The sequence below is a fragment of the Acipenser ruthenus genome, chromosome 34, assembly GCF_902713425.1.
Source record: "Acipenser ruthenus chromosome 34, fAciRut3.2 maternal haplotype, whole genome shotgun sequence".
NCBI lineage: Eukaryota > Metazoa > Chordata > Actinopteri > Acipenseriformes > Acipenseridae > Acipenser > Acipenser ruthenus.
In genome coordinates, this window is record NC_081222.1 from 12362254 (window position 1) to 12388243 (window position 25990).

At 39.3% G+C, this 25990-nt stretch overlaps 1 protein-coding gene across 1 annotated transcript; it reads left to right on the forward strand.

The window, feature by feature from the left end:
* The first annotated feature begins 1400 nt into the window (after positions 1–1400).
* LOC131705071 (tumor necrosis factor ligand superfamily member 14-like) lies at positions 1401–10365 on the forward strand. Its single transcript, XM_059007238.1, has 4 exons — positions 1401–1724; positions 4657–4699; positions 5609–5647; positions 7338–10365. The coding sequence occupies exons 1-4, from the start codon at positions 1527–1529 to the stop codon at positions 7745–7747; spliced, it is 690 nt and encodes a 229-aa protein (XP_058863221.1). The 5' UTR covers positions 1401–1526; the 3' UTR covers positions 7748–10365.
* The last annotated feature ends 15625 nt before the right edge of the window (positions 10366–25990 follow it).

Sequence of the window (25990 nt, forward strand, 5' to 3'; positions counted from 1 at the left end):
AGCAGCAGGCTGCAGCAGCTCAACCTGGATTCTGTGCTGCGAGTGGCACACACACGCAAGAGAAAACATGTGTGATTTTCATTTTAAATTAGTTTCTTTTGAAATGTTTATTTTATTCTAGTTTTTTTATTTTTTGAAGTAGTGCTTTATATGTGGCAATTTAGAAAATAAACCCTTTTATGATTAATTGTTCATTTAAATACGACGTTTTGGCTGTGCAGATGTTTGAATAAAACTTTTGAGTTGTATCTGATAGTTTGTCTTTCATTTTAATATTGATGTTGTTTAAAATGTAGCCATCATAATGACTGCCGGTGGTGGTTGTAGTTATGAGTATAACTACGGCAGTTCTAGTGATAAGGGAAGCTCTCAGTTTCTATGCCTTATTCTCGGGTTATCTATGAACACTTTCTGGGTCGTTTTACCTCAGCAGTGTCTTCTGGGTCGTGTTACTGGCTGAAAGCATGTCAGTCAACCGGGGAAGCAGCTGGTTGGTTAATGACAGGAAATAAGCCATTGAAGGGGGCGGGGACAATCACCCTCCAGGTGCAACACTTCCTGAAAGCAAGACTCGCAAACCGAGATTTCTTGAGCCAAGTGTCGTAGCAGATATCAACACAAAATGAGTCAAGTTTACTGTAACATGAGTTTCAAGACTGGACAGTTGAGGCTTTTAAAACGAATGGAAGTACACGACCTGCAAGAGCAATGGAATTATTTTATGAACTACTATCACTTAATATCTTTTAATCACAGCCTGCTATGCACAAATTACAACATATATATTTTTTCTGTTAAGAATGGAGCCTTTTAAAAGGAGTTTTTGTCCCGACCCAACAGAACACAATGATTCGCCACTCTTACTGTTCTGCTAGAAGTCTAGTATGGGCTTATCTTACATACAGCTGCACCTCACACAGGTAACCTTATTGTGTCCTTGTGTCACAGTAGAATAAAACCAGACTGAGCCAGCAGTGTTGCCAAAGCCTCACATGTCTTGTTTGGAATCGGGACGCACAGACACGCGGCCCAACAAATTCTCCAAGCAAAGCCTTTTATTAACATGCAGAGCAACAGAGCTAAAAACAGATAAAACCATGGACTGTAATGGAATCAGAATATTGTGAACCACTGTGCTGCCTGCAATGAAACCCAGCCTGAGAAAGAGCCTGAGAAAGAGCTCACAGAACGGGTTACAGCTGCAGACGGGGTGTTAGTTATTAACTGGAAACCTTTCTTTTTTTTAACAGTCGGTTCAAGCATGCAGGCAGGAAGAAAGGGTGGCCAGTAGATGTGGAAGCTAACCACAGTATGTGTAGCACAAGCGACAAGTGGGCGTCACAGGCTTCCCTTTTAAATAACGCAGGCGTCCACAGAAACTGTGAATTTCTCTACGGGTGTATAAGCAGCACAGCCCCAAGCCCCAAGCAGTAACGTGAGCCCTGCAGACATTAGATTTCTGTGTTGCTGTTCATTGATTGAGTTGTCAAGGCTTCTGGTTTGGAGCTCTGTTTTCTGCTTGAAGAATGACGGATAGTAACGTGGTGTACCCGTCCGTGTTTGTTGTAGACGGGAAAGCAAATTTCCCGCTGGAGCAAAGGAGACGGCGCCATGGCAACGCGGCGCAATGGCTGCTCTTCATGCTTGTGTTCCTGGCTCTCTCCGGAGTGGGAATTCTGGGATACTTTATCTGGGACTTGGAGAGGAGAACAGTAGCCATCTCTGTGAGTAGCTCTGCGTGAAAACCGTGTTTGTTATTATAGTTTACTTAGATTGATTTAGGGGAGCGATTTCCACAATAGCAGCAGCGGAATTTATCTGAGATCGTGAGGGAGTTCTTCATATATAAAAAACAAGCCAAAAAAAAGGAAAAACTCTGCTAATTATTATTGTGCTTGTATTTTTCTTTATAGTATTCGTTTCTACTTTCTCCTAATTAATTTTTCCTTTTTAATCAGTTTTCAATTGTTTTAATTATTTATTTAACTCTCTGAAATATATCAAGTATTATATATATATATATATATATATATATATATATATATATATATATATATATATATATATACAGTATATATACAGAAATGTTGTGTATACAGTATATACACAACATTTCAGAGGACCCTTCTACCTGTGAGATGTCCTGTTCATTAAAATATTGAGCATATTTTGTAAAGAGGAGACGGTTATCTATTCAAAGATAGCAGGTATTTAGTAAGTAAGGGCTCTGAGTGAGGAAACACGGGCAACGCAATCCCCAGCCCTAGACTTGCTGGAAATCATTGGCTGTTTCAATAATTTGTGCCGGTACTGTGCATATGAATGTGTCAGTCTAGCTCTGTACCGGCTCTTTGGATGTGATATGATAACAGACAATGTGATTGGATTGGGTATAATGCAAAGCCATTCATTATATTATGTATAGGCAGAATGAGGGTAATGGTTGATGGAATAAAAATCAAGCTGCACTGTGCGTGCGTGCGTGTGTGTGTGTGTGCGTGTGTGTGTGCATGTGCATGTGTGTGCATGTGTGTGTGTGTGCGTGTGTGTGTGTGTGTGTGTGTGCGTGTGTGCGTGTGTGTGCGTGCGTGTGTGTGTGTGCGCGTGCGCGTGCGTGTGCGTGTGTGTGCGTGTGCGTGTGCGTGCGTGCGTGTGTGTGTGTGCGTGTGCGTGTGTGTGTGTGTGTGTGCGTGTGCGTGTGTGCATGCAGCAAACACACACATAAACACTGATATAATAAGAACATTATCTGCTATTATTAGAGCCTAATAGAATGTGATGTCACAGGACCACACTAGGATACAATAATTGAATTAGATTGCAAGTTAAATCAACGAGGACACAGTGCATGTAGGGATCAGCTTTTACACTGACAATCTAGTGAGTCATCTTGCTAAGGAGAGCTTGCTCATATATATATATATATATATATATATATATATATATATATATATATATATATATATATATATATATATATATGAGCCCTGATGGTGTAACAATGTGGTGTATCAAATCAGGGAGTACAGTAGTACTGTCATAAGCAGCAAGAGGTGGAATTTCACTCTCCCTAACTCATACATTAGAATTTTTTTTGGAGGTTGTACATCTTAATTACAAAACCAAGATCCACCTAGTTTACTCATTTCATTAGTAACTGTACAGTAACTTGTGGGAGGGGGGTTAACCAAAAATAATGCTGCACTCATTCTCATCTCAATAATGTGTTCTAAGAGCAATGCATCCAGCTGCAATTACACGTGAAATACGCGTGGAATCATTTTCAGTGACAAACTTTACTGTATCGCTCTGGCCAAAAGCTTTGCATCACCCTATAGAATGAACTAGTTTTGACTTCATCAAGTCGAATGAACCCTGCTGAAATAATGTGAAGTTAACATATTGAATTGCAAACCGCTTTGCAGATTTCCGTACACTTAACAGAAAAACTGACAAAAATAGACAAATGTGACATTTCGAAATCTAACAGGAAATACTGCTATACGACTACTTTGGTTTCTGGTAGACTTTTGCAATATCATTTTGTAGTTTCTTTGATCAAATGATGTGAAATGAAATATCTAAATTATGTTCATATATATATATATATATATATGTTTCAATCCTAAAAATCTAGGCGATTTTTGGCCAAAGGTGTAGGTGATTTTGACAGGGTATTACATTTTAACTATGGCTCCATTATACTCACAGAGAATTGAAAGAGGTTCCAAATAACTAGAAATATGTGTAATACAATTCCAATTCTGTTGCACTAATACTAATTACAATGGCATTTTAGATTCTTTTTTTTAAAGAATAGCAGTGCCAGCATTGAAATGTAATCCCAGCCAGTCACAGAGAGAAGCGTTGGTGAAGCATTTCAAATGTAAAAATAGAAAGCCTCTGAAAGGAAGAGCGATTTTTGGCCCCAGTGCTTGATGATTTTTGCTCCTCTTTGCTCGCGTTTTCGTTCTGCTCCTTTCATTTTCTGTTTCTTTCTACTTGTCATGTTTGAAATGTTGAGGTTGTAATTTGGCACGGCAGGGTGCTGTGAATGTGTGATCTTCACAAGATGCTTTTTTTGTGATTGTGAGAGTGTGACTGTGGGCACTTTACTGAACTCAAAAAAAGGTGTTATGAAGACATGATAGAGAACAGCTCTGGACAAAAGTTTTGCATCACCTAGAATTTTAGGATTGAGACATAACTATATATATATATATATATATATATATATATATATATATATATATATATATATATATATATATATATATATAACATATGAATATAATCTTTTTTTTCACATCATGTAATCAAAGCAACTACAAAAGGATATTGCAACAGTCTACCGGAAGCCATAATAGTAGTACAGTAGTATTTCATGTTAGATTTCGAAATGTCACATTTTTCTTAAGTATATGGAAAACTACAAAGCGGTGTGTAGTTCAATATGTTAAGCTAACATTATTCAGCAGGTTTCAGACTTTATGATACACAATTAGTTCATTCTATAGGGGGATGCAACACTTTTGGCCAGAGCTGTACATTACAACATGTCAATGCTTCATGGGTGTGTGAATGTGCAGTGCCATGCTGACACACACAACAGCAACACGATCAGATGCTGTTTACTAATTCATGTTTTTATTGCAGGACACAGCTTCCAGCAACACTGAGAAAATGATTGGGATTCAAGGTAAAGTTCATACCAATGTGTACACAGTAAGAGTGGCTTGACACTTGAAGAAACTCACATAACCCTGAGCCAGGCTTGTTCCACACCCCGCAGAAATAAACCTCCATTGAACAATTGATCATTTATCATCTTTGCATGATGTGGGTCCACTTTATTTGAATGGAACACTAGGCAGGATTCACAACACTTTGAAACAGACAACACAACAGAGTCCAACTGCAGGACCATCCTCCAGCATGGCTTTCAAGCTCTTTCATTTTTTACAGCAATTCTCCAGTTTCAGTGCATTTGGTTTGTAAGAAATGTTTTAAACAATCTCTTATGAGCACGTCTGCACATTAACAGTCTTTATTGAAGATGTTATGAATTCTACACGGTGTTCAGTTCAAAAACAGCATTACTCCTTATTCCCCTAAAAAGATATAAAATGGGTATTGCTATTCACATAAATACACAAACCAACAGCCATGTCATATAACTAACAGCAGTGTTGTATCCCGTTCAGTCACTGTGTGCACAATTGCACCATGTTTTCCTATCTATGTATGTATTTTACAATGCATGTATTTTCGTTTTTTTGTTTTTGTTTGGCAGGGCAACTTTTTAAACTCCACAGAGTTCACACAAACTGTTTTAATGTTTCTAAAAATGTAATTAAAAATGTGTGACCGAAGGGGATGTATAGAGGCGAGGGTTATGAATTAGGAACGATCGAAAATGATTATGTGGTAAGGTTAGCAAAACAGTTTTTGCACCATAAAAGACATTTCTTGTTGAAACATTGTTCTCATGTCTCTTTAGTTTCCTCTTAGTTTCAGCACTGATTATATTTTAGTTCTGCTTTATAATTGTAATCAGTCTCTTTAACAATGATATTGATCCACATGTATATATATTTTTTCAATTCAGATAAAAAAGAACCGGGAAAGCCTTCCGCTCACATCACAGGTAAGGAAACAGCAAACATCTAATCACAGTATTTCAGAAATCCACGATTCAGACATGGATTCAGTGTATTGTTTGGACACTGCAGACAGTGGGGTCTAGATCAGAATGATGGAAATCACAGATCTCACAGAGCAAGTGACACTCTGCAGTCTCTTTCAGTAACAATATGTAACAAGCCAAGCATTCAGAATCCTATTATAATGATTTAAACTATGGCAGAATGGAGATCCAAAGGTGCTGAGTTCAAATAAACAGTCCCCTCTGTCTATTTATTTACGAGCTGTCTGTACTCTACACTGTAGTATCTAGTTGTGGTAATGTCACTCTGCAGACACACTGCTGTATGTCTGTACTGTACGCTGTGTGTGTCTAGTTGTGGTAATGTCATTCTGCAGACACAGGGCTGTATGTCTGTACTGTACGCTGTGTGTGTCTAGTTATGGTAATGTCATTCTGCACACACAGGGTTGTATGTCTGTACTGTACGCTGTGTGTGTCTAGTTGTGGTAATGTCATTCTGCACACACAGGGCTGTATGTCTGTACTGTACGATGTGTGTGTCTAGTTGTGGTAATGTCGCTCTGCACACACAGGGCTGTATGTCTGTACTGTACGCTGTGTGTGTCTAGTTGTGGTAATGTCATTCTGCAGACACAGGGCTGTATGTCTGTACTGTACGCTGTGTGTGTCTAGTTGTGATAATGTCGCTCTGCAGACACAGGGCTGTATGTCTGTACTGTACGCTGTGTGTGTCTAGTTGTGGTAATGTCATTCTGCAGACACAGGGCTGTATGTCTGTACTGTACGCTGTGTGTGTCTAGTTGTGGTAATGTCATTCTGCAGACACACTGCTGTATTTCAAGCAGCTTTAAGCACTTTTTATTGCCCAATAGGGCGGTGGGGAGAAAGCAAGTCTATGTATCAATGATCTTCAACAGCAATGCAGTAATGGCACTGCAAAGGCAATGCAATGGGGATCCCACTGGGTTTGATTCAAACTTTAATTTAAAGTACAGTACGGTGGACCAAGTAATTTGGGTAAAGTCTCCTGCACTAGGACCAGTCAGTTTACAATGATCTGCAAGCAGAAGTTTGTAACTGGTTCAATCACAGTTCTGTCAATGTACAGTACAGAGGGTGAAGTGCAGGGGGCTTACCAAGAGTGAGACATTTTAAAGTTGCCATTACATCTTCCTCTCCGTCTCATCTTCTCTGCTGACAGACCGGAGGTGCTAGAACCACAGTGGTGTGCGCTTATATCAGCACAGCCCTAAATCAAGCGTGTATTTCAGCCTTGAAGCTTGTGGTACGAAGCATCCTGTGCAAACTCTGGGCTCTGTGCTAATCCATTCTTGCACGTCTGCGGCTGTCTCTTGCTTTGCTGCGCACACTTATTGCAGTGCCCTGTTGCTCTTTCTTGTTGTGTGAATTATTTAAATGTAAATGGAACGAGGAACGTTTTGTAAGCAGGGCCATCTATATGTTCTGTGGAATTCATGTATGTTAAACACGAATTCCGTTCATATCCTTCATTCGCAGAATACATTTTGTATGAACGCATTGCAAACTACAGCACAGCTATGCAAGGCCCCGTTTGTGTTTTCTCATATATAATGTTAGGTACAGAGTAGATGATATGCCTACATTTTGAAATGCAAGTGAGCTAATGAGAATGCTTCCTGGTCTCCAGGGTGTAACTGCAGTACCTCTGGCGATGGTCCACTGCACTGGGAAGCTAAGAATGGAGACGCCTTCACTTTCGATATTGACTACAAGGATGGAGCCCTGGTTATCAGAAAGGAGGGCCACTACTTCATCTATTCCAAAGTCTTTTACGGACAAATTGAGTGCCAGGGGAAAAAACGCATGTTCAAGCACTACGTCAATAAGATGACTGAAAGATATTCAGGAGAACTGGGGCTGATGGAGAACAGGAAGTTCTTCTGCAGCAGCTCCCAGGATTCCTTGTTGGGTAACAGTTTCCTGGGAGGGGTTTTCCACCTACTGGAAGGCGACCAGATCTTCGTGAAGGTGAACGAAAAGAGTCTCATCCGATTGCAGGGGAGCACTGAAAATTTCTTTGGAGCCTATCTGATTTAACCCCCTCCCCCTCTCTCCTCCCCCCACAGCGCTGGTACAGTACCTTCTCATACTGACTTGCCATGTATTCCTCTTGTCTTTTGCTTTCTCGTTTCAAAGAGAAGCCGGTAAAGCTCTGGGCATCAGAGGATATCACAGGGACCTTTGTAAGCGCCAGGCAGAAGCCTGCAAGATCCAATTTGACGTTAAAAAAAGGATCAGGGCCATTAAAGGCTCTCCTGTAAAGATGACTGTAATCTGATGTTACATCTAAGTAGGAGTGAAGGTTTTGACTGGCGATAGTTACTGTATGCTGTGTCTATTCACACGTGGTAAGGAACTTATCCCCTGTATGCCTTGTGCCTCTTCATGAAACTGGGATCTTAGTCCAAATGAGTCTAGTCGATACGTACATTAAGTGCACATCCTATAAGTTAGCAATTAAATGAACATAGGGAGCTAAGCTACAATGAATTATATAAAACAGGGTTTACATTTCAAGATGAGGGAACACGGAGCCACTTTGAGGCTTGGAACTTGGTTTCAGGAGACTAGGTTTCAGGACACTGCGCGGCACACCAGGGGAGACTTGGGGTTTGATACACAATCTCAAACTAGGTCTCCTGGAGTTAGGTTTCAAGTCGCTGTTCCTGAAAAAGTGGCTTTGTTTTCCCTCAGAGTAGAAATCATTTCTACCTGTGTATCCCGTAAAATTCAGATAAATTTTTCTAACATTTTGAAGATTCTACCAAGTTGCAACCAGTGTTTAAATCATATTTTAAAGCAGCTTTTGTACAGAAAATAATGACCTTTGGTGAACCATCCTCCCGGGACGGCTTTCAGTCAAACTAGCTCAAATGAAGTCATTTTATTTAAATTATAATTAAGCCTGTTATCCTACAATCATAATTCTATTAGCAATTTTTCTTTTTTTCCTTCTATTTATTTTTTCTTTAGCAGAATAGTTATATCTCTGCATTTAGGATCTATTTATCTATACAAAATGAACATTGTGTGTACAGGGGTTAGCTGTTTTAAGAAAATAGTCACGCTTTATGACAACAAGACAACAAAATAATCTCAGCTGAAACTCGGTTTAAAAAAAATTAAGAAATAAGAACTAAACGGCATTTACATTGATAACTAGAGAGGTAATGTTCAGGGAGATCAAATGATCAGAAAAGAAGGTTTTAAAAAACATCTCTGTCCTCCGGATAAATGCTAGTCCACAGCACAGGGGCCACTGAGGACTGCAATGTTTCTTCATTCGTAACATTGTAATTCCTTGAACTGTTTGTTTCTGATGGGTCCAGATTCACTCACTTTGACAAGTAAGCTACTTAAAGTGCTCCAGTCAATCAAAAAAAAAAAAAATTTAAGTTTTTAAATTGTGGCCTTTTAGTAATGAATCCCTTATATGCTTTCACTGTGCTTTATTACACTTTGCTATGATTTTACTATGGGGAACTTATATAAGGGAATAGGTAGACCGACCTTCGTGCTGTACATTTCAAACAGATTCACTCTGGTTAGAGCTAAGCCACACATGCCCCACAATGAGGCTTGTCAGCTCGGTTCATTCTCAACAAGTTCTCAAGCAAGCGGAGATCTGGTTTTGTACTTGCCTTGAATGTTTAAACTTGTGTAACCTGATATTCAGGCCATTTATAGTGTTGTTATTACATGTATTATTATTATTATTATTATTATTATAAATATATATTTTTATTATTAATATTATTATTGATATGTTTGTATTTTCTTTTTTTTTTATTTAGAAACGATACTCTTTAGCGTCTTTATTTGAGTGATGACATAGAGCTCATTTAAAAGTGTTTGCACTGAAATGGAGTTTTTCTCATTGGTAATGACATACTGATGCTGTTACTGATATGAATCAAAATACAGGTACATTAACAGACACATGGTTACACTGCACTTAGTTTTGACTGGTATTTTCTACATGATAAAAGCCACAGAATTCTGTGATAGTGAGGCTGGAACTCCACACATTAATAAAACACATTAAACAAAGCTGTTTTCCAGATCATATAATTTTGTTGTAGTTAAAAAATATGGCAGAACTGCAGCTACAGTGTAGTTAAGTGTACCTGTGTTTTGAAGTGTATCCTAATGATTATCAGAAGAAATCGATTTTATAAACAGCCCCAAATACTATACAGCTACAGCCAAAAGTTTAGCATCACCCTGTAGAATGAACACATTGTGCTTCATAAAGTCGAATGAAACCTGCTGAATAATGTTACCTTAACATATTGAATTACATACCTCTGTGTGGTTTTCCATATGATGTTAAATAAAATATCTAAATTATACTCATATATTATTACTATTTTATTACTAAAATTCTAGGTGATGCAAAACCTTTGGCCAGAGCTGTAGATAATGGAGGTTTTAGTGTAATACAAGGAACGGCAAACTACAAAGAAGTAAAAAAAAACCCTTCAATTGCATGTGCTGACTCTCATATAGAGAATCTCTTGAGCACGGACTCATTCAATGTATACTGTAGAGCGCAGCTTTGTGAAGCGATGTGCAGTCTGATTGTAACACAGACTGTGTGGATACTGGCTTCTAGTTTCAATAAATTGTGTTTTGTAAAATAAAGAAATAAAGATGTACGCAATGATAAAACACTGTGTGGGAACTTGTTTCTCGTCTGGTCTTACCAGGTATGCGTTACCACGCTGACATCTAGAAAAGAGATTTCAAACTTTACAGCGTTTCGTTATCAGTTAAACATTCACAGAAAACTCCCCCCGCCCCGTACTAATCCTCTGCATTCAAACATTCAGCAGTGAGAGGAGTCCGTTCAGCCCGTCTCAGCGCGTCCGGTTCCTGCTAGCTGATTGATCTCAGAACTTTGTCAAGTTGTGTCTAAAAGGATCCCAGTGATTCTGCCCCAACAGCATGACTAAGTAACCCATTCCATCCCCTCCCCACTCTCTGTGTGAAGAAGAGTCTCCTTCAGCAACATGACAAGGTAACCCATTCCATCCCCTCAATACTCTGTCCTAATTCTGTCTCCATTTTATGTCCAACTGTGTCCTCTGGTCCTGCACTTAAAGTATTGGTTCAGGTAAACTATATCAATGCCTTTTAAGATTTTAAAGACTTCAATCATGCTCTCCCTAATTCTTCTTTGTTCCAGGCTTAACAGCTCACTCAGCACTGCTCACTCATATAAACCCTGCTGAGTTTATCATTAATAATATCTGGGCTGCCACTGCACCTGTGGGACTGAATAAAAAGGTTTGCAAGTTTCTGAAGATGACACGATCCCTTATCTATTCTGGGATACCAAGATAGTTATTGATTAAAGGGGTCTCAAGAGGGTGAAACTAGCAAATTCTCAGCCCCAGTCGTTCTGCAGTACAAGGACAAAAGCACATGGGAGAGAACTGGGCGACGATCTATTGAAGAATACCAAGAAGATACTCTGAGGAAAATGGGTAAAGGTGAGCAAATGTATAAATACATCTATTTAGGTATCTGTTTATTTTTCTATGTCTCGTATATCTATCTATCTATCTATCTATCTATCTATCTATCTATCTATCTATCTATCTATCTATCTATCTATCTATCTATCTATATATATATATATATATATATATATATATATATATATATATATATATATATATATATATAGGCTACATATATGAGATGCCTGAGTGTTTAAATTCACAATGTAATGTATACATTGAGGCTTGAGATGTAAAAAGTCCTATTGTAGTGACTCTGCAGCAACAATTGGTGTTGATGCATAGTTCACCCCCTAGTCTCTGTAAGTCGATTTGGATAAAAGCGTCTGCTAAATGACTAATTAATAGTAATAATAATAATAATAATATTAATAATAATAATAATAATAATAATAATAATAATAATAATAATAATAATAATAATAATAATAATAATAATGATTTCCATTACACAAGAGCAGATGTTAAAACTTCATGCTGATTTGAACTCGGCTCTCGCCAAGATAAGCTCCAACTAAGACGTAGCTTTACAGTAAACTAATGTGATCCATCTGTGTCTCCATCCATTTGCGTTTCCTTCCATCTGATGATGTAGATATCCTTCTGTCTGGTGTTGATGGCTGAAGTGTAATGCTGGCTCCAGGGATCAGCTTATTGCCTCCCTAGCACATAATTTAAAATGTTTGAGTATACAAATACTGTACAGGATTGTTGATTTTTCTGAGAATCTTGGGGCAGGTGTAGTGAAATATCAAATTGCCCTGACGCAGGTTCATTAGCATGCTAGCCTTGGCGTGCTTGAGCAGGTTACAGAGCGGATACTGGCTGAAGCATTGCATTTGAACCTCAGACCCCAGAGATAAGAGGTAATCAAAAACAGGATGCACACAATGAGTTTTGAGGTTTACAGATGAGACACAGAAAGGGCAAGAGATGTGAGAGGCGGGCGGTGCACAAGTCAAACCACGCTGGCACCAGCTTAGATGAGTCTGACCATATTATTATTTAACCAAATTGTATTTACCAAACAAGAAAACAATTCCACAACCAAAAGGGATGACAACGAAATCCATATCGTTAACCACATACTGCATTTCCCAAGCAGAGATCACTCATTATTTTAGGCATATCGAAAGAAAATATTAAACTTCTGCTTTCAGAAGATGGGACATTTGCATAGTTTTAAAGTCAATGAATTTATGTGTGACACGCAGAGTTGTAACAAGTCACCAAAACTGGGACTCGAGTCAAGTGGAGTCATTAGTTCTGATAGTTCAAGATATCTTGATTTAATCAGATTAGTTTTACAGGTGATTAGCAATTTATACATTTAAAAAAAATCTGTTACAAATACAAAATTAGGACACACAATAATGTGGTCATAGTTACCCCACTTTTGCTCGCCATTAAAAGACCACAGTTTCTGCTTTGTTTTGTCCATTTCAGCCAATTTGATTCCTTGATCTATTTACAAGCCACTGTATAAAGACCCCTTTCTCTGTGCTCAATTGGGTTGTTTAGTAAAGAATGATATCACAAAACAAAGAACATATCTAAATATTTTCTCACTTCAACACTGCCCCTTATAGTTTTGTTTCAGATACGTTAACCAAACGAAAGGAAATCTGGTGGCATTTAATTTCATGTTGAGATATTACTTCAAGGTTTTAACACATAGGAGACAAATAGAAAAATAAAGAAACTGAGGCAGCATTTTATATAATTCAGTTTTAAGTAATTCACAGGTAACATAGAATCTGTACTACATATCTCTCCTCTTGGTGTCAGCTGAGCTATGGAGTGTCTTTTTCCATTAAATGTCAACTAGACATTTTTTAAGCAACAGATAATGTTTCACAAAAGCACAAAACATAATCAAAAGGTGTCTGTTGGAGTCCTAATGGTATAACAAAACAAAATACTGTACTGAAAAAAACTTTTAAACTTTCTCCCCAGTCACGCCTTAGACTTTAATATACATATACAAAAAAAAAACTACCACCCATTTTGGAAAAATACAGCTGTTGCTTTGTGAGTTTTTAATGAATTCAGTCATTTTAGCCGTTGAAAAAACTAAAAACCTACCGGTATAAATTAGTGGCAGTTACCGGCGCTATGTTTTGAATGCAGTTTATTCATATTGTCACTTTACAGTGCTGGCAGGATGCAGCCTGCTTGTTTCTCTCTAGGTCGACTGTATAATTATTAAAAGCGAACTCCACCACCGCAGGTACTTTTAGTGTACTCTCCATGCTGTTGTTATTTTGTTTTTTTTCGTATCTGTGACAAAACTCAAAAATCACTCAGGATTTTCCACAGGATTTTCTGTGATCAGTGATCATAAATCTATTTTTGCTTCCCGCCTACACATTTTGATTCCCGGGCTCCCTGCTGCTTGTGACGTTATGATCACAGAACGGTGCTATAGGCTAGGAAGGTGTTTTCTATTTCCTTAGCAACGGTCTTAACCACCATGGCAGGAACCTGTTTATGTGCAAAATGACAAGATGACTGCGTGTGTCAGAGAGGGGCTGCATGTATTTAAAATGAAATAAGTTCGTTATTGATTTTATCATTTAATCACTCAAGTCAGATGGAAACTTTTTTGAGTGACTTGAGTCGAGTCACGTCTTTTGAGCAGGAAGTCGAGTAGAGTTGAATCTTTTGAGCAGGAAGTCGATTCGAGTCATGTCTTTTGAGCAGGGAGTCGAGTCGAGTCGAGTCTTTTGAGCAGGGACTCGAGGCGAGTCGAGTCTTTTGAGCAGGGACTCGAGGCGAGTCGAGTCTTTGCTTGCAGGGACTCGAGTCAAGTCGAGTCATTCGATGGCAATGACTCGAGTCGAGTCGAGTTGAGTCACGAAAAATTGCGACTTGATTCCGAGTCGAGTCATTGATTCGAGTTATTACAACTCTGTTGACGAGTGATCAGAAATGAATCTGGGGTTGGGGTCTTGACCATCATAGAAATCTAAGAGGTTAGCAGGTATATAGAGGACATGTCATGAAAAAACACCCCATTAGGTTAAAGAAGCTCAGTGTCTAGGCCTTAGTCAAGAAGGGAAGCAGCTGATTGGTTATTGACAGCAATGACGCCAGTGAAGGTGCGGGGTCAATTTTATTGTCCAGGTGAAATGACTCTGGAAAGACAAGGCAGTTTAAAAGCCTGCCTGGTAAAACGTAGTTTGTTTGCAATAAATACAAAAGACCAGTGTGTGTTTCAAAGACATTCTACACAATCAGTAATGAAAACAAATGGAAACTCAATACGGTTAACAGAAGATTTAGCACCTGGAGCTTATCAGATAAAGTACAGCATCGAGTGTCGTATCTCTCCATTGGTTTGTGTGACCTGGTTTTGTAGATCCGGTTTGATTTCTATCAGCCCAGCAGGATGTTTGGAGTCATATTGCTGCAAACTGGCAGGTCATTAAGGTATCAGATATAGGAGGTTTATTTTGTCAATAGTAATATATATATATATATATATACGACTATTTAAGAAAAGGTGTCTTTTTGATAAATGACTAGAAGTCTTTCAATAATATAAAAACTGTTTGACACATTTAATTGCTGTTTAGTATTTATACATATTTTACAATGATTTTTTTTTTCCCAGTAATGAGTATCTAGAAGTTTTGCAGAATTACAAGCAGAACAGTTCATCCACACATTATCCCTGGCGTCTACGCCCTTTCGAAACATGCCAGGGTTGCGTAATCACACTAGCTGCTTTATTTTTGTCTAAGTGACTCATAAATTGCAAGAAAGTAAAGGAATCAGATTAGAAACACACTAAGCAATGAGAAGGGCAGAGGGAAGGGGCGCTGCTTCCTGTACCAGAAGGTTTTTAAAACCCTGAGTCATGACTCGTTACTTAAAGCATCTCACAGAATCTAACCGGAACCCCACCTGACCGGAGCGAATTGTTCCTGTAACGTGCACCAGACCATTACACACGCTCCAGAACCTGATACTGGATGTGTAGAAGAAAGTTCTGGTCACCTCGTTACAAAAAGGATATTGCTGCTCTAGAAAGAGTGCAAAGAAGAGCAACCAGAATTATCTCGGGTTTAAAAGCCATGTCGTATGCAGACAGGCTAAAAGAATTGAATCTATTCAGTCTTGAACAAAGAAGACTACGCGGCGATCTGATTCAAACATTCAAAATCCTAAAAGGTATAGACAATGTCGACCCAGGGGACTTTTTTGACCTGAAAAAAGAAACAAGGACCAGGGGGTCACAAATGGAGATTAGATAAAGGGACATTCAGAACAGAAAATAGGAGGCACTTTTTTACACAGAGAATTGTGAGGGTCTGGAACCAACTCCCCAGTAATGTTGTTGAAGCTGACACCCTGGGATCCTTCAAGAAGCTGCTTGATGAGATTCTGGGATCAATAAGCTACTAACAACCAAACGAGCGAGATGGGCTGAATGGCCTCCTCTCATTTGTGAACTTTCTTATGTTCTTATGTTCTTAAGGGTTCCCTGGCTACCTCTAATAATAAACTGTGTCAGGACCGCCAGCAGCATTAAAGTATATCATCTGTTTATGCAGAACCTGATGTGGTTTCATATGCTTAGAATACTCTATCATTGACAGAGGGCACAATCTTCACTCCTGGCGAGATTACAAGTGTACTTGCTGTTAATATGATCCAATTGGGATGTGACTTTATATCAAGTTATATTATTATATTTTGTCAAAAATGTAACAAAATAAAATATGTAGGAGAGACAGGCACACTGTTATATACAAGAATACAGAATCACCTCTCAAGCATAACACACAGAAAAAGTAAATGAACCAATAGTTACAAAAAACGACCATAACATGAATGACCTACAATGCGTAGTTTTAAAAGGAATTTAATTAGATAATGTACAATACACTGTGTGACCCTGAACAAGTCACTTAACCTCCTTGAGATGGGGCAGCAGTGTGGAGTAGTGGTTAGGGCTCTGAACTCTTGACCGGAGGGTCGTGGGTTCAATCCCAGGTGGGGGACACTGCTGCTGTACCCTTGAGCAAGGTACTTTACCTAGATTGTTCTAGTAAAAACCCAACTGTATAAATGGGTAACTGTATGTTAAAAATAATGTGATATCTTGTAACAATTGTAAGTCGTCCTGGATAAGGGCGTCTGCTAAGAAATAAATAATAATAAAAAAATAATAATGAGATGTTAAATCAATGTCCTATTGTAAGTGACTCTGCATATAATGCGCAGTTCACAGCCTACCTCTGTAAAGCGCTTTGTGATGGTGGTCGGTTAACGCAGGCAGGCGCATCACACAGGGCGAGGCAATCCACACACAGGCGGAGGGCGGGCGTGAACCCGGGACCTCTCACACTAAAGCATAGCGCCGATACCGCTATACGAAAGAGCCGGATCCTTTGCAAGGAGCGTATATCGGGCTTCGTGTGTGATTACGTCACCTACCAGCCCTGCTGCTGCCTCCCCCCCGTGCACGCTACAATATTATATTATATAATACGTTTTAGTGTGCTGATATTTCTCGTCTCTGGTACATTGAAATATACTATAAAATGGCGAATGAAAAGGTTTTTACAGAAGGGGCATTTCTGGCAGCTGGATTTTAATGTAAAGGTTTGTCATCTAACCCTAATGACCTTTAGAATTTCCATAAACTATTAAGGGCATTGCTTCTCATCCCAGTTCAAAGAAAAGAATAACTTTTTTTTAAATAGAATATTTGATTTGGTGACAGTACACTCCTGCCTCCAAAGCAAGACGCATGACTCAATCAGACTTTCCCAGTAATCATACTAAATAGCTTGAGATAAAGCCCAGTGAAATTCTTGAGAATTCTGATGCATTAAGTTAATTTACTTAGTACCTGACTATTTTTTAATCGATTATGATGTAGCAGCGGCTTCTCAATAGTGTGTCTCTCAGTGTTGCCAATTCTCACGAGAAAAAAAAAAGCCGGCACTGCCTTTCAGAACAAGCCCAAAACAAGCACAACCCATTTTATTGAAATTCCAACCCGCGACTCTCAAGAAAACAAGCCCAATCCTGCTTGTTATAAGCGGACATTTGTGCATTTGCAAAATCTCGTCAGACAGTTTCGCTGCCTTGCAGGCTGTGTGTCTACAGCAACGACAATGGACAACGTTCCTTACAGGCATGTCTCGTACTTGACATTATGAGTATTTATTTGACTTATTTTTGTTCACGTTTATCAAAGATTTCACGATTTCTGGGAAGTTTCATGCTGTAACTGTAGAGAAAAATGATCGTTTTTGAATGTGACAACGCTAGTTTCTGCTTTTTTTTTTTTTTTTTTTTTTTTTTTAAAGATTGTTAAATCGTGATATTTCTATTTTTAAATACAGCGTGATTAATCTACAAGATTTTAAGCAGGGTTCTTTTATGCAGTTGTCGCACCTGCATGCTTTGTCAGCTGGACCGATATAAAATAGAGAAACACTTTGCTCTTTAACCAGCGATATGAATTCGTTCACCCAAACACTCCATCATAAAATAAACACAAAATAATAGGCCTAGCAAAAATATTTTTAATTGAGGAGAGTTTCGACGAGTAGACTCAAATAATGTTTTCACGGTGCTAATTCATATCGCTGTGGCTCCTCTATTCTACCAGGGCCGGTCTCATTTGATCAGAGCTGACCTCGACTAACCCCTGTCCTAACCCCGAACCGTTGCCACGGTAAAGTCGCTGTAACATTGCTATTAAAGATCATTAGATTAAGTGCGGTTTCTCCCTTAAAACAGGTCGTGTACTTTAGATTCTTTTTTCTACACAGACACCCATCATTGTGACTATGCAAATATTCAGTGAGTGTGGTTGCTTCATTTTCCTTTTCATGGTTGAAGAGACACCACATCTTGAAGCAGGAAAGAGTGAAGGCTTTTTTATTTTCCAGTCGTTGTCAAACATGTAGCGACCCCCGCAATTTTAATGCGATGCAGAATAGAAAACTGTGTGGGTTAAAAAATGCAGATTAAACTATAATCATTTTTTTCTGCAAAAATGTTGTTTTGATTTCATATATATACTTGTATTTACTGTATATACCACAATAAAAGTTACTAGGAAAATATGACTACATGAATATAGAATATCAGTCATCAATTTTACATGACTTTATAATATCCAGTACATTTATTCGGATTGCCTTTTTTATGATGATGATAATAATAATAATAATAATAATAATAATAATAATAATAATAATAATAATAATAATACGATTCTTATAGTTGGATCTGAAGATAAATCCACTGCATTGTTCAATGCCTGCTCGAAATTTGTTTATTAATGCAAACTACCAATTTAGAACGACGCGTCCTGATTTTAAAATCAAAATGCCCTAATATTTAAAAACACAAAACAATCCCAAACATATTTTACCAAAGTTAGAAGCTTAAAAACATGTTAAGTCTAGTAGAAATGTAAAGGCTAATGCCTTTGCCCATTATACTTTTGATAACACTTTATATTAAGGTTCTGCTTATATTAATGTTTCATAAATATATAATAGATGCTTAATAACCGTGTTATAGAGTGTTAATAAAGTGTTATAGGTATAACCATACAATAGCCATAAACAGGATTACATTTAAACAAGTACAATAGGTGGCTAATCCTGTCTATGGCTATTACATGGTTATAAACCATCTATAATACTTTATTAACACTTTATAACACAGTTATTAAGCATCTATTATATATTTATAAGACCATCTATAAAACATTACTGAGAAGCACCTTAATATAAAGTGTTACCTCTAATTCATTCTCAGATTTAATAATTTGTTTGTATGTGTGGCTTGGCAGAAGCTGTGCTGCTGCTTAGTAGTGTGTGTTTGTGGGGGGGGGGGGGGGGGGGGTGTAAGGTTGGCAGGGATGGGGTTAAATCTATCCCTGCCACCAATCACAGGTGTGACCATTCCTCAATGAGGGGATTGGTGTAGATTGGGGAGTGGCTACAGGTATGCAAGGTGATTGTGCTGTGATTTTTCTATTGGTTTGGAGAACGCGGCCATCCTCACAGCAGCATTGTTTTGTTTAACATTTTATTTGGTCCCTGGAGTCTGTTTGCTTGCTCCTGTGCTCAAGGGCATTTTAAAATGGCAGCTTTCTGTCTCAGGGTCTATTTCCTGTCAGTAGCCAGCCTGGGCCGTGACACTACCTTGTCACAGTGTTGTATACAGGAAGCTGGAACGCATGCATTAAAGGTCGTGGTTTTAAGGTTTTCCCCCTGTTCTGGTTGATAAAATAAGTGTAAAGCAGCTAAGCCGCGTCTGAATTATATGAGACTGCAAAATTAACTTCCCCTGTCTTCTGCAAAGGTAGCAAGGCGTTCAGATGTGACCTTATACTGTTCTGGGTGGCAGGAGCCAGTTCAACCACGCTGGAAGACTTTGACATTTCTTCAATGATATTATTATCATTAATAATGATTGCCACTCGAGTGTTTGGTGATTTTTGCATGGTAGAATACAAACCAGACAAAAACATGCATGCAGTTTGTGTTACTTTAGTATTTTGACTTCCGACACAATTTCTGACGTTACCTTTAGAGCCAAATCATTAACGAAATTGAGCGTGATCAAAAAATATATATATATACACACACACAGACACACACACACAGACACACACACACAGACACACACACACACTCACACTCACACACACACAGACACACACACACAGACACACACACTCACACACACACACACACACACACACACACACACTCACACACACACACACACACACACTCACACTCACACACACACTCACTCACACTCACACACACACACACACTCACACACACACACACACACACACTCACACACACACACACACACACACACTCACACTCACACACACACTCACTCACACTCACACACACACACACACTCACACACACACACACACACACACTCACACACACACACACACACACACACACACTCACACTCACACACACACACACACACACACACACACACACTCACACTCACACACACACACACACACACAGACACACACACTCACACACTCACACACACACACACACACACACACTCACACACACACACACACTCACACACACACACACACACACACTCACACACACACACACACACACACACACACACACTCACACTCACACACACACACACACACACACACACACTCACACTCACACACACTCACACTCACACACACACTCACTCACACTCACACACACACACACACACTCACACACACACACACACACACACACACACACACACACACACACACACACACTCACACACACACTGTATATTAATCACTGCATTGACAACAGTAATTCTACATAAGGCTTCAATATAAATCCATCCATGCTGTTCTTAATGTAGAGTATTTGCAATGCTTGTGTTTTAACGCAGGTATTGAAACAGTTTATATTTGGCATACAAGAAGGTCTGAATGGGAAGTCAAACAAGCAATGTGTAAATAAGTACACTGACACACAGATCACAGGGAGTGCAGCTACACTGACACACACAGAGCACAGGGACTGCAGCTACACTAACACACACAGCACAGGGAGTGCAGCTACACTAACACACACACACAGAGCACAGGGACTGCAGCTACACTAACACACACACAGAGCACAGGGACTGCAGCTACACTAACACACACACAGCACAGGGACTGCAGCTACACTAACACACACACACAGCACAGGGACTGCAGCTACACTAACACACACACAGCACAGGGACTGCAGCTACACTAACACACACACACAGAGCACAGGGACTGCAGCTACACTAACACACACAGCACAGGGAGTGCAGCCACACTAACACACACACAGCACAGGGACTGCAGCTACACTAACACACACAGCACAGGGAGTGCAGCTACACTAACACACACACAGCACAGGGAGTGCAGCTACACTAACACACACACAGCACAGGGACTGCAGCTACACTAACACACACACAGCACAGGGAGTGCAGCTACACTAACACACACAGCACAGGGACTGCAGCTACACTAACACACACAGAGCACAGGGAGTGCAGCTACACTAACACACACACAGCACAGGGAGTGCAGCTACACTAACACACACACAGCACAGGGACTGCAGCTACACTGACACACACACAGCACAGGGAGTGCAGCTACACTAACACACACACACAGCACAGGGAGTGCAGCTACACTAACACACACACAGCACAGGGACTGCAGCTACACTAACACACACACAGCACAGGGAGTGCAGCTACACTAACACACACACACAGCACAGGGAGTGCAGCTACACTAACACACACACACAGCACAGGGACTGCAGCTACACTAACACACACACAGCACAGGGACTGCAGCTACACTAACACACACACACAGCACAGGGAGTGCAGTTTTTTTTTTTTTTTTGCATGCTGTTATTTTATAATTTGATGGCAAGCATACATAAGCGATCAACATTTCAGTGTGGCGTTCTCGGTGCTGTTTAATTTTCCTACCAACTGTACACACTCACAGCGATGGCCTCATTCCGAGCCTGGCAGTGTGTTTGGCTGTGGTTAGGACGGTTCACTGATACACAGCTCAGACAAGGCCGTGAAATGAGCGACACGCTGTTTTGTTATCCTTGGTAAGAGTCTTTAAGTCTGCAATTGACGGACAATTCACTGTGGGTTTTTATTTTTTTTGTTTGTTTGTTTTTTCCTGTAGCCTCAAGTGCAGGTGAAAACCACCCCGCTTCTTTGCTGACCTACTTTTTCTGCAACTCTGAGTTTTATCAGCTGCTCTTCAAGTCATCAACGTTTCTCACCCTTAGATGACCAGATCTGACCGCAAACTTCTTCGTAAATCCGCTGAAAGGTCAACGTAAAACAAAAACGCATTTTGCACCTTTTGTTGGCTTTAAAAAATAAATAAAACAAAAGCTGCATGAAAAGGGTCTAACACAATATTATTATCATAAAAAAAAAAAAAAGATTTGTATGGTTGCTTATTGTGAAAAATCAGATTGTAAGCTCCCAATGCCATCCCTATAATATATATGTATAGTTATTACTATCATTAAGGAGACAAGGCTGTATTGCAACTTAACATCAAACTCCTTATTCTTCAGGACCACGTCATATTGAACAGGTTTTGACCAAGAAACACTGAGTGTAAGCAAGTGTAGTCGAAAACTCAGTGCTGTACCATGTTTTAATATATATACAACGTGCCATTGTTTCAGAACATTTGAGAGCTGTGTTGCTAATGGCAGCGATATGTAAGAGGGATTTTGTTCGCTTGTTTGTTTGTTCGGGATTTTTGAATGCAGTGGGGGCAGTTTGAGCACATGCAGAGCTCCTCCACGCGGCTCGCCTGCCCTGCCACTCTCAAATGGAAGTTCTGTGTAGAGAGTGTTTCCGAGCAGGGCTCCTCAACAGGAAGTTGAGAGATGCGCTCTCTCTCTCTCTCTCTTTCGCTCTCTGCTCTCAGGACGCCCACACAGATGGGACAGGTTTTGAGAGAGACCAGGCAGGCATGCACCTTTCTCTTACTCCCCCACAATGTTTCCAGTGTTGCAGTGAGAGCGAATCCACGTTTGTGATGTGCTTTCAGTCAACAATACTGATATTTAAAATCCTTTCCTTTCAATTGGAACCCTTCTATCTATCTATCTATCTATCTATCTATCTATCTATCTATCTATCTATCTATATATCTATATATATGTATATAATACATGGATGAAGGCTATATTTGCACCCTGAGCCATTTGAAAAAAAGGCATAATAGCACAGTAGTGACGTCAAAAAGTGATAATTCCTCTAGAGGAAAATATACTTGAACTTTGACCCATTCGAATCCTCGAGACCATCACTTTCAATTCAAACACAAAATGTCTCGTTTTCAATCACTCGACAGCACCCACAGTACAGAAATGTTCATTAATGATCAACAAAAAAACGATGGAAAGCTGGTGCATTTGTATCTCAGAGAAACTGGCGAGGAATGGGGGTATCCGCTGAACAAGGGTATCCGTGGATTATAAAAAATAACAGATGGGGCTCTTCAGTGAGTTACAGGAAAACAATTCCATCTCGGGTTTGTGTGACAGTGTATAAATAATGTGATATCTTGGAACAATTGTAAGTTGCCCTGGATAATAAATAATAATAATAATAATAATAATAATAATAATAATAATAATAATGATAATAATAATAATTGTTGCTGTGCAGAAAGCATGCGCTCTTGTCTGTGTCCTTGTGGCACCTTTTCAGTGTTCTCTCTCTATATATATATATATATACACACACTGTATATAACTCTCAGTAGGTGCATTCCACCAAGACCATGACATCAAACTGAAACCACAGCTACCAGGACTGCAGTGTGATTCAGCTCTTGTACTTCTTACAGCAATCTTCTCATAAACGGGTCGGGTTTTACCTCTGTGTTACCAGCAGCTCTCTCATTTTGAATAAGTGCACCTGTGGGAATCTTTTTGGGTTGCATATTCATTTCAGAGGAAAGTATAAAATATATATATAAAAATATGTATAGATTTTGTCACTAGGGGGACACAAAAGTTTCTCTCTTTTTGTTTTTTTAAAATCATGGCTAAAATATCTAGAATCGAGTTTGTGTTCCTCTTTATGTATGTTTGAGTGTGTGGATGGATGCATGCATGCATCTATGCGTATGTATGTACATATGCATTTTCCACATTCCACTATTTCATATTTGTGATATGCAATATGAAATTCAATGTCATTAAGAACTAAACAGAAAATAAAATTTAAAAAGCACCATTGTTGAAAGTGAAACCCTAACCTACCCTCTATCGGTACACTGTAGAGAACAAGACTTGTGTCAGATCAGAGTAAAACTTCTGAAGCTGCAAGAATCTTTCTCAAACTCTCTTTTTTTTCTGACTGTAATTCATTCCAGTAATCAGGTCCCACTAAAGCAGTCTAGTGAACAAATACAAAGTGATTTGGAGACAGCAGCAGTTTCTTCACCACGCAAACAGTTATTTATTAAAAAATACCAGACTAAAATATCAATGTGGTGGGACGTTATCTTGGTATGTTTCTTTCGCTTACTATCTGCGATTTATCTTTTTTTTTTTGTAATTTAGTCGTTGCCAATGATTTTTACCCAGTTTTCTCCGCAATTTAGAACTGTGTTGTTATTAATCCCGGTTCACCGCTGCAACTACCCGGCGACTCGGGAAATGGAAGCTGAAACACGCGTCCTCCGAAACGTGCTCCTACCAAGCTGTCATTTTTCGCACTGCGGATCCACAGCGAAGCCATCAGACCCATAGCGCCGCAGGACAACACATATCTGAGTGGCTCCACTGCAGACCCGCAGGAGCCCTATCAGCCACAGGGGTCGCTGCTGCGCGGTGAACCGTGGATTGCCCAGCCGACCTAAGCCGCTCCCTACGCTCGGCCAATTGTGTGCTGCTCCCCTGGGAAACCCTGGTCACGGTCAGCAATGACCTGGATTCGAACCTGTGATCTCCAGGCTATAGGGCGCATCCTGCACTCCATGTGGAGCACCTTTACGGGATGCATCACTCGGGAGTTTTATCTTATTTAAAACCAAATAGTTTGTTATCAAGAAAAATTATATTTATAAAAAAAAATCTTGTTTATGTATGATTGTGTGTTTAAAGTTATGCACAGACCTTTTAGCAATGAGTCATTTCAAGACTGTTTCAATAATAAAATAATGTCACGAAAGTCTTTTAGGTTGTTGCCATATTTAGTGTAGATTCGCTTCATGCAGAAAAAAAAAACTTTTCCATCAAAATAAACTTCAAAAAGAAAACTTAGTGAACAGGGATTTCAACTTAACATGCACTTTCGGGGGTCACCCACTATGATATAAACCGCTGTGTTTCCGAGGGTGTAGAGAGGGATGCTGTATGAAGATAATCTCCATTGTGTGGGACAGGTGGAACCAGCACTCAGAGAACGTGGGTGTATTTGCTTCCAAAGATCTCCCTGAATTTCAGTCTAGTTCCGAAACCACAAGGCTGCCTACACTGAAAGTGACAACTCATAGCAGAAACTCCTACAGATAATCACAATATCGTTTCTCAAAGCTGTGTGTGTGTCTTTGTGCTGTGATGGAGCAATGCCAGGGAGCTTGTCTTGTGTCATTATGACTGGTCATGTATTTACTCATTGTTTATTTGACTGGTCAGATAAAAATATCTGATTTCTATTAAAAGACACCCGATTGGGAAAGCCAGCTGTATCTCACTCTACTCCCCCACGTCAAAAGAACACATTCAAAATCAGTGCTTAGTCAGACTGGTTTTCACAGCTTTTGAATTTCAAGGGCCGGTTTCACATGGAACTTCTACAACAAGTTTTATATATATATATATATATATATATATATATATATATATATATATATATATATATATATATATATAATGAGTTTATAGATAGATAGATAGATAGATAGATAGATAGATAGATAGATAGATAGATATATAGTCAATATTTCAGGACTCTTGACCGGAGGGTCGTGGGTTCAGTCCCAGGTGGGGGGACACTGCTGCTGTACCCTTGAGCAAGGTACTTTACCTAGAATGCTCCAGTAAAAACCCAACTGTATAAATGGGGAATTATATGTAAAAAATAATGTAATTGTATGTAAAAATAATGTGATATTTTGTAACAATTGTAAGTCGCCCTGGATAAGGGT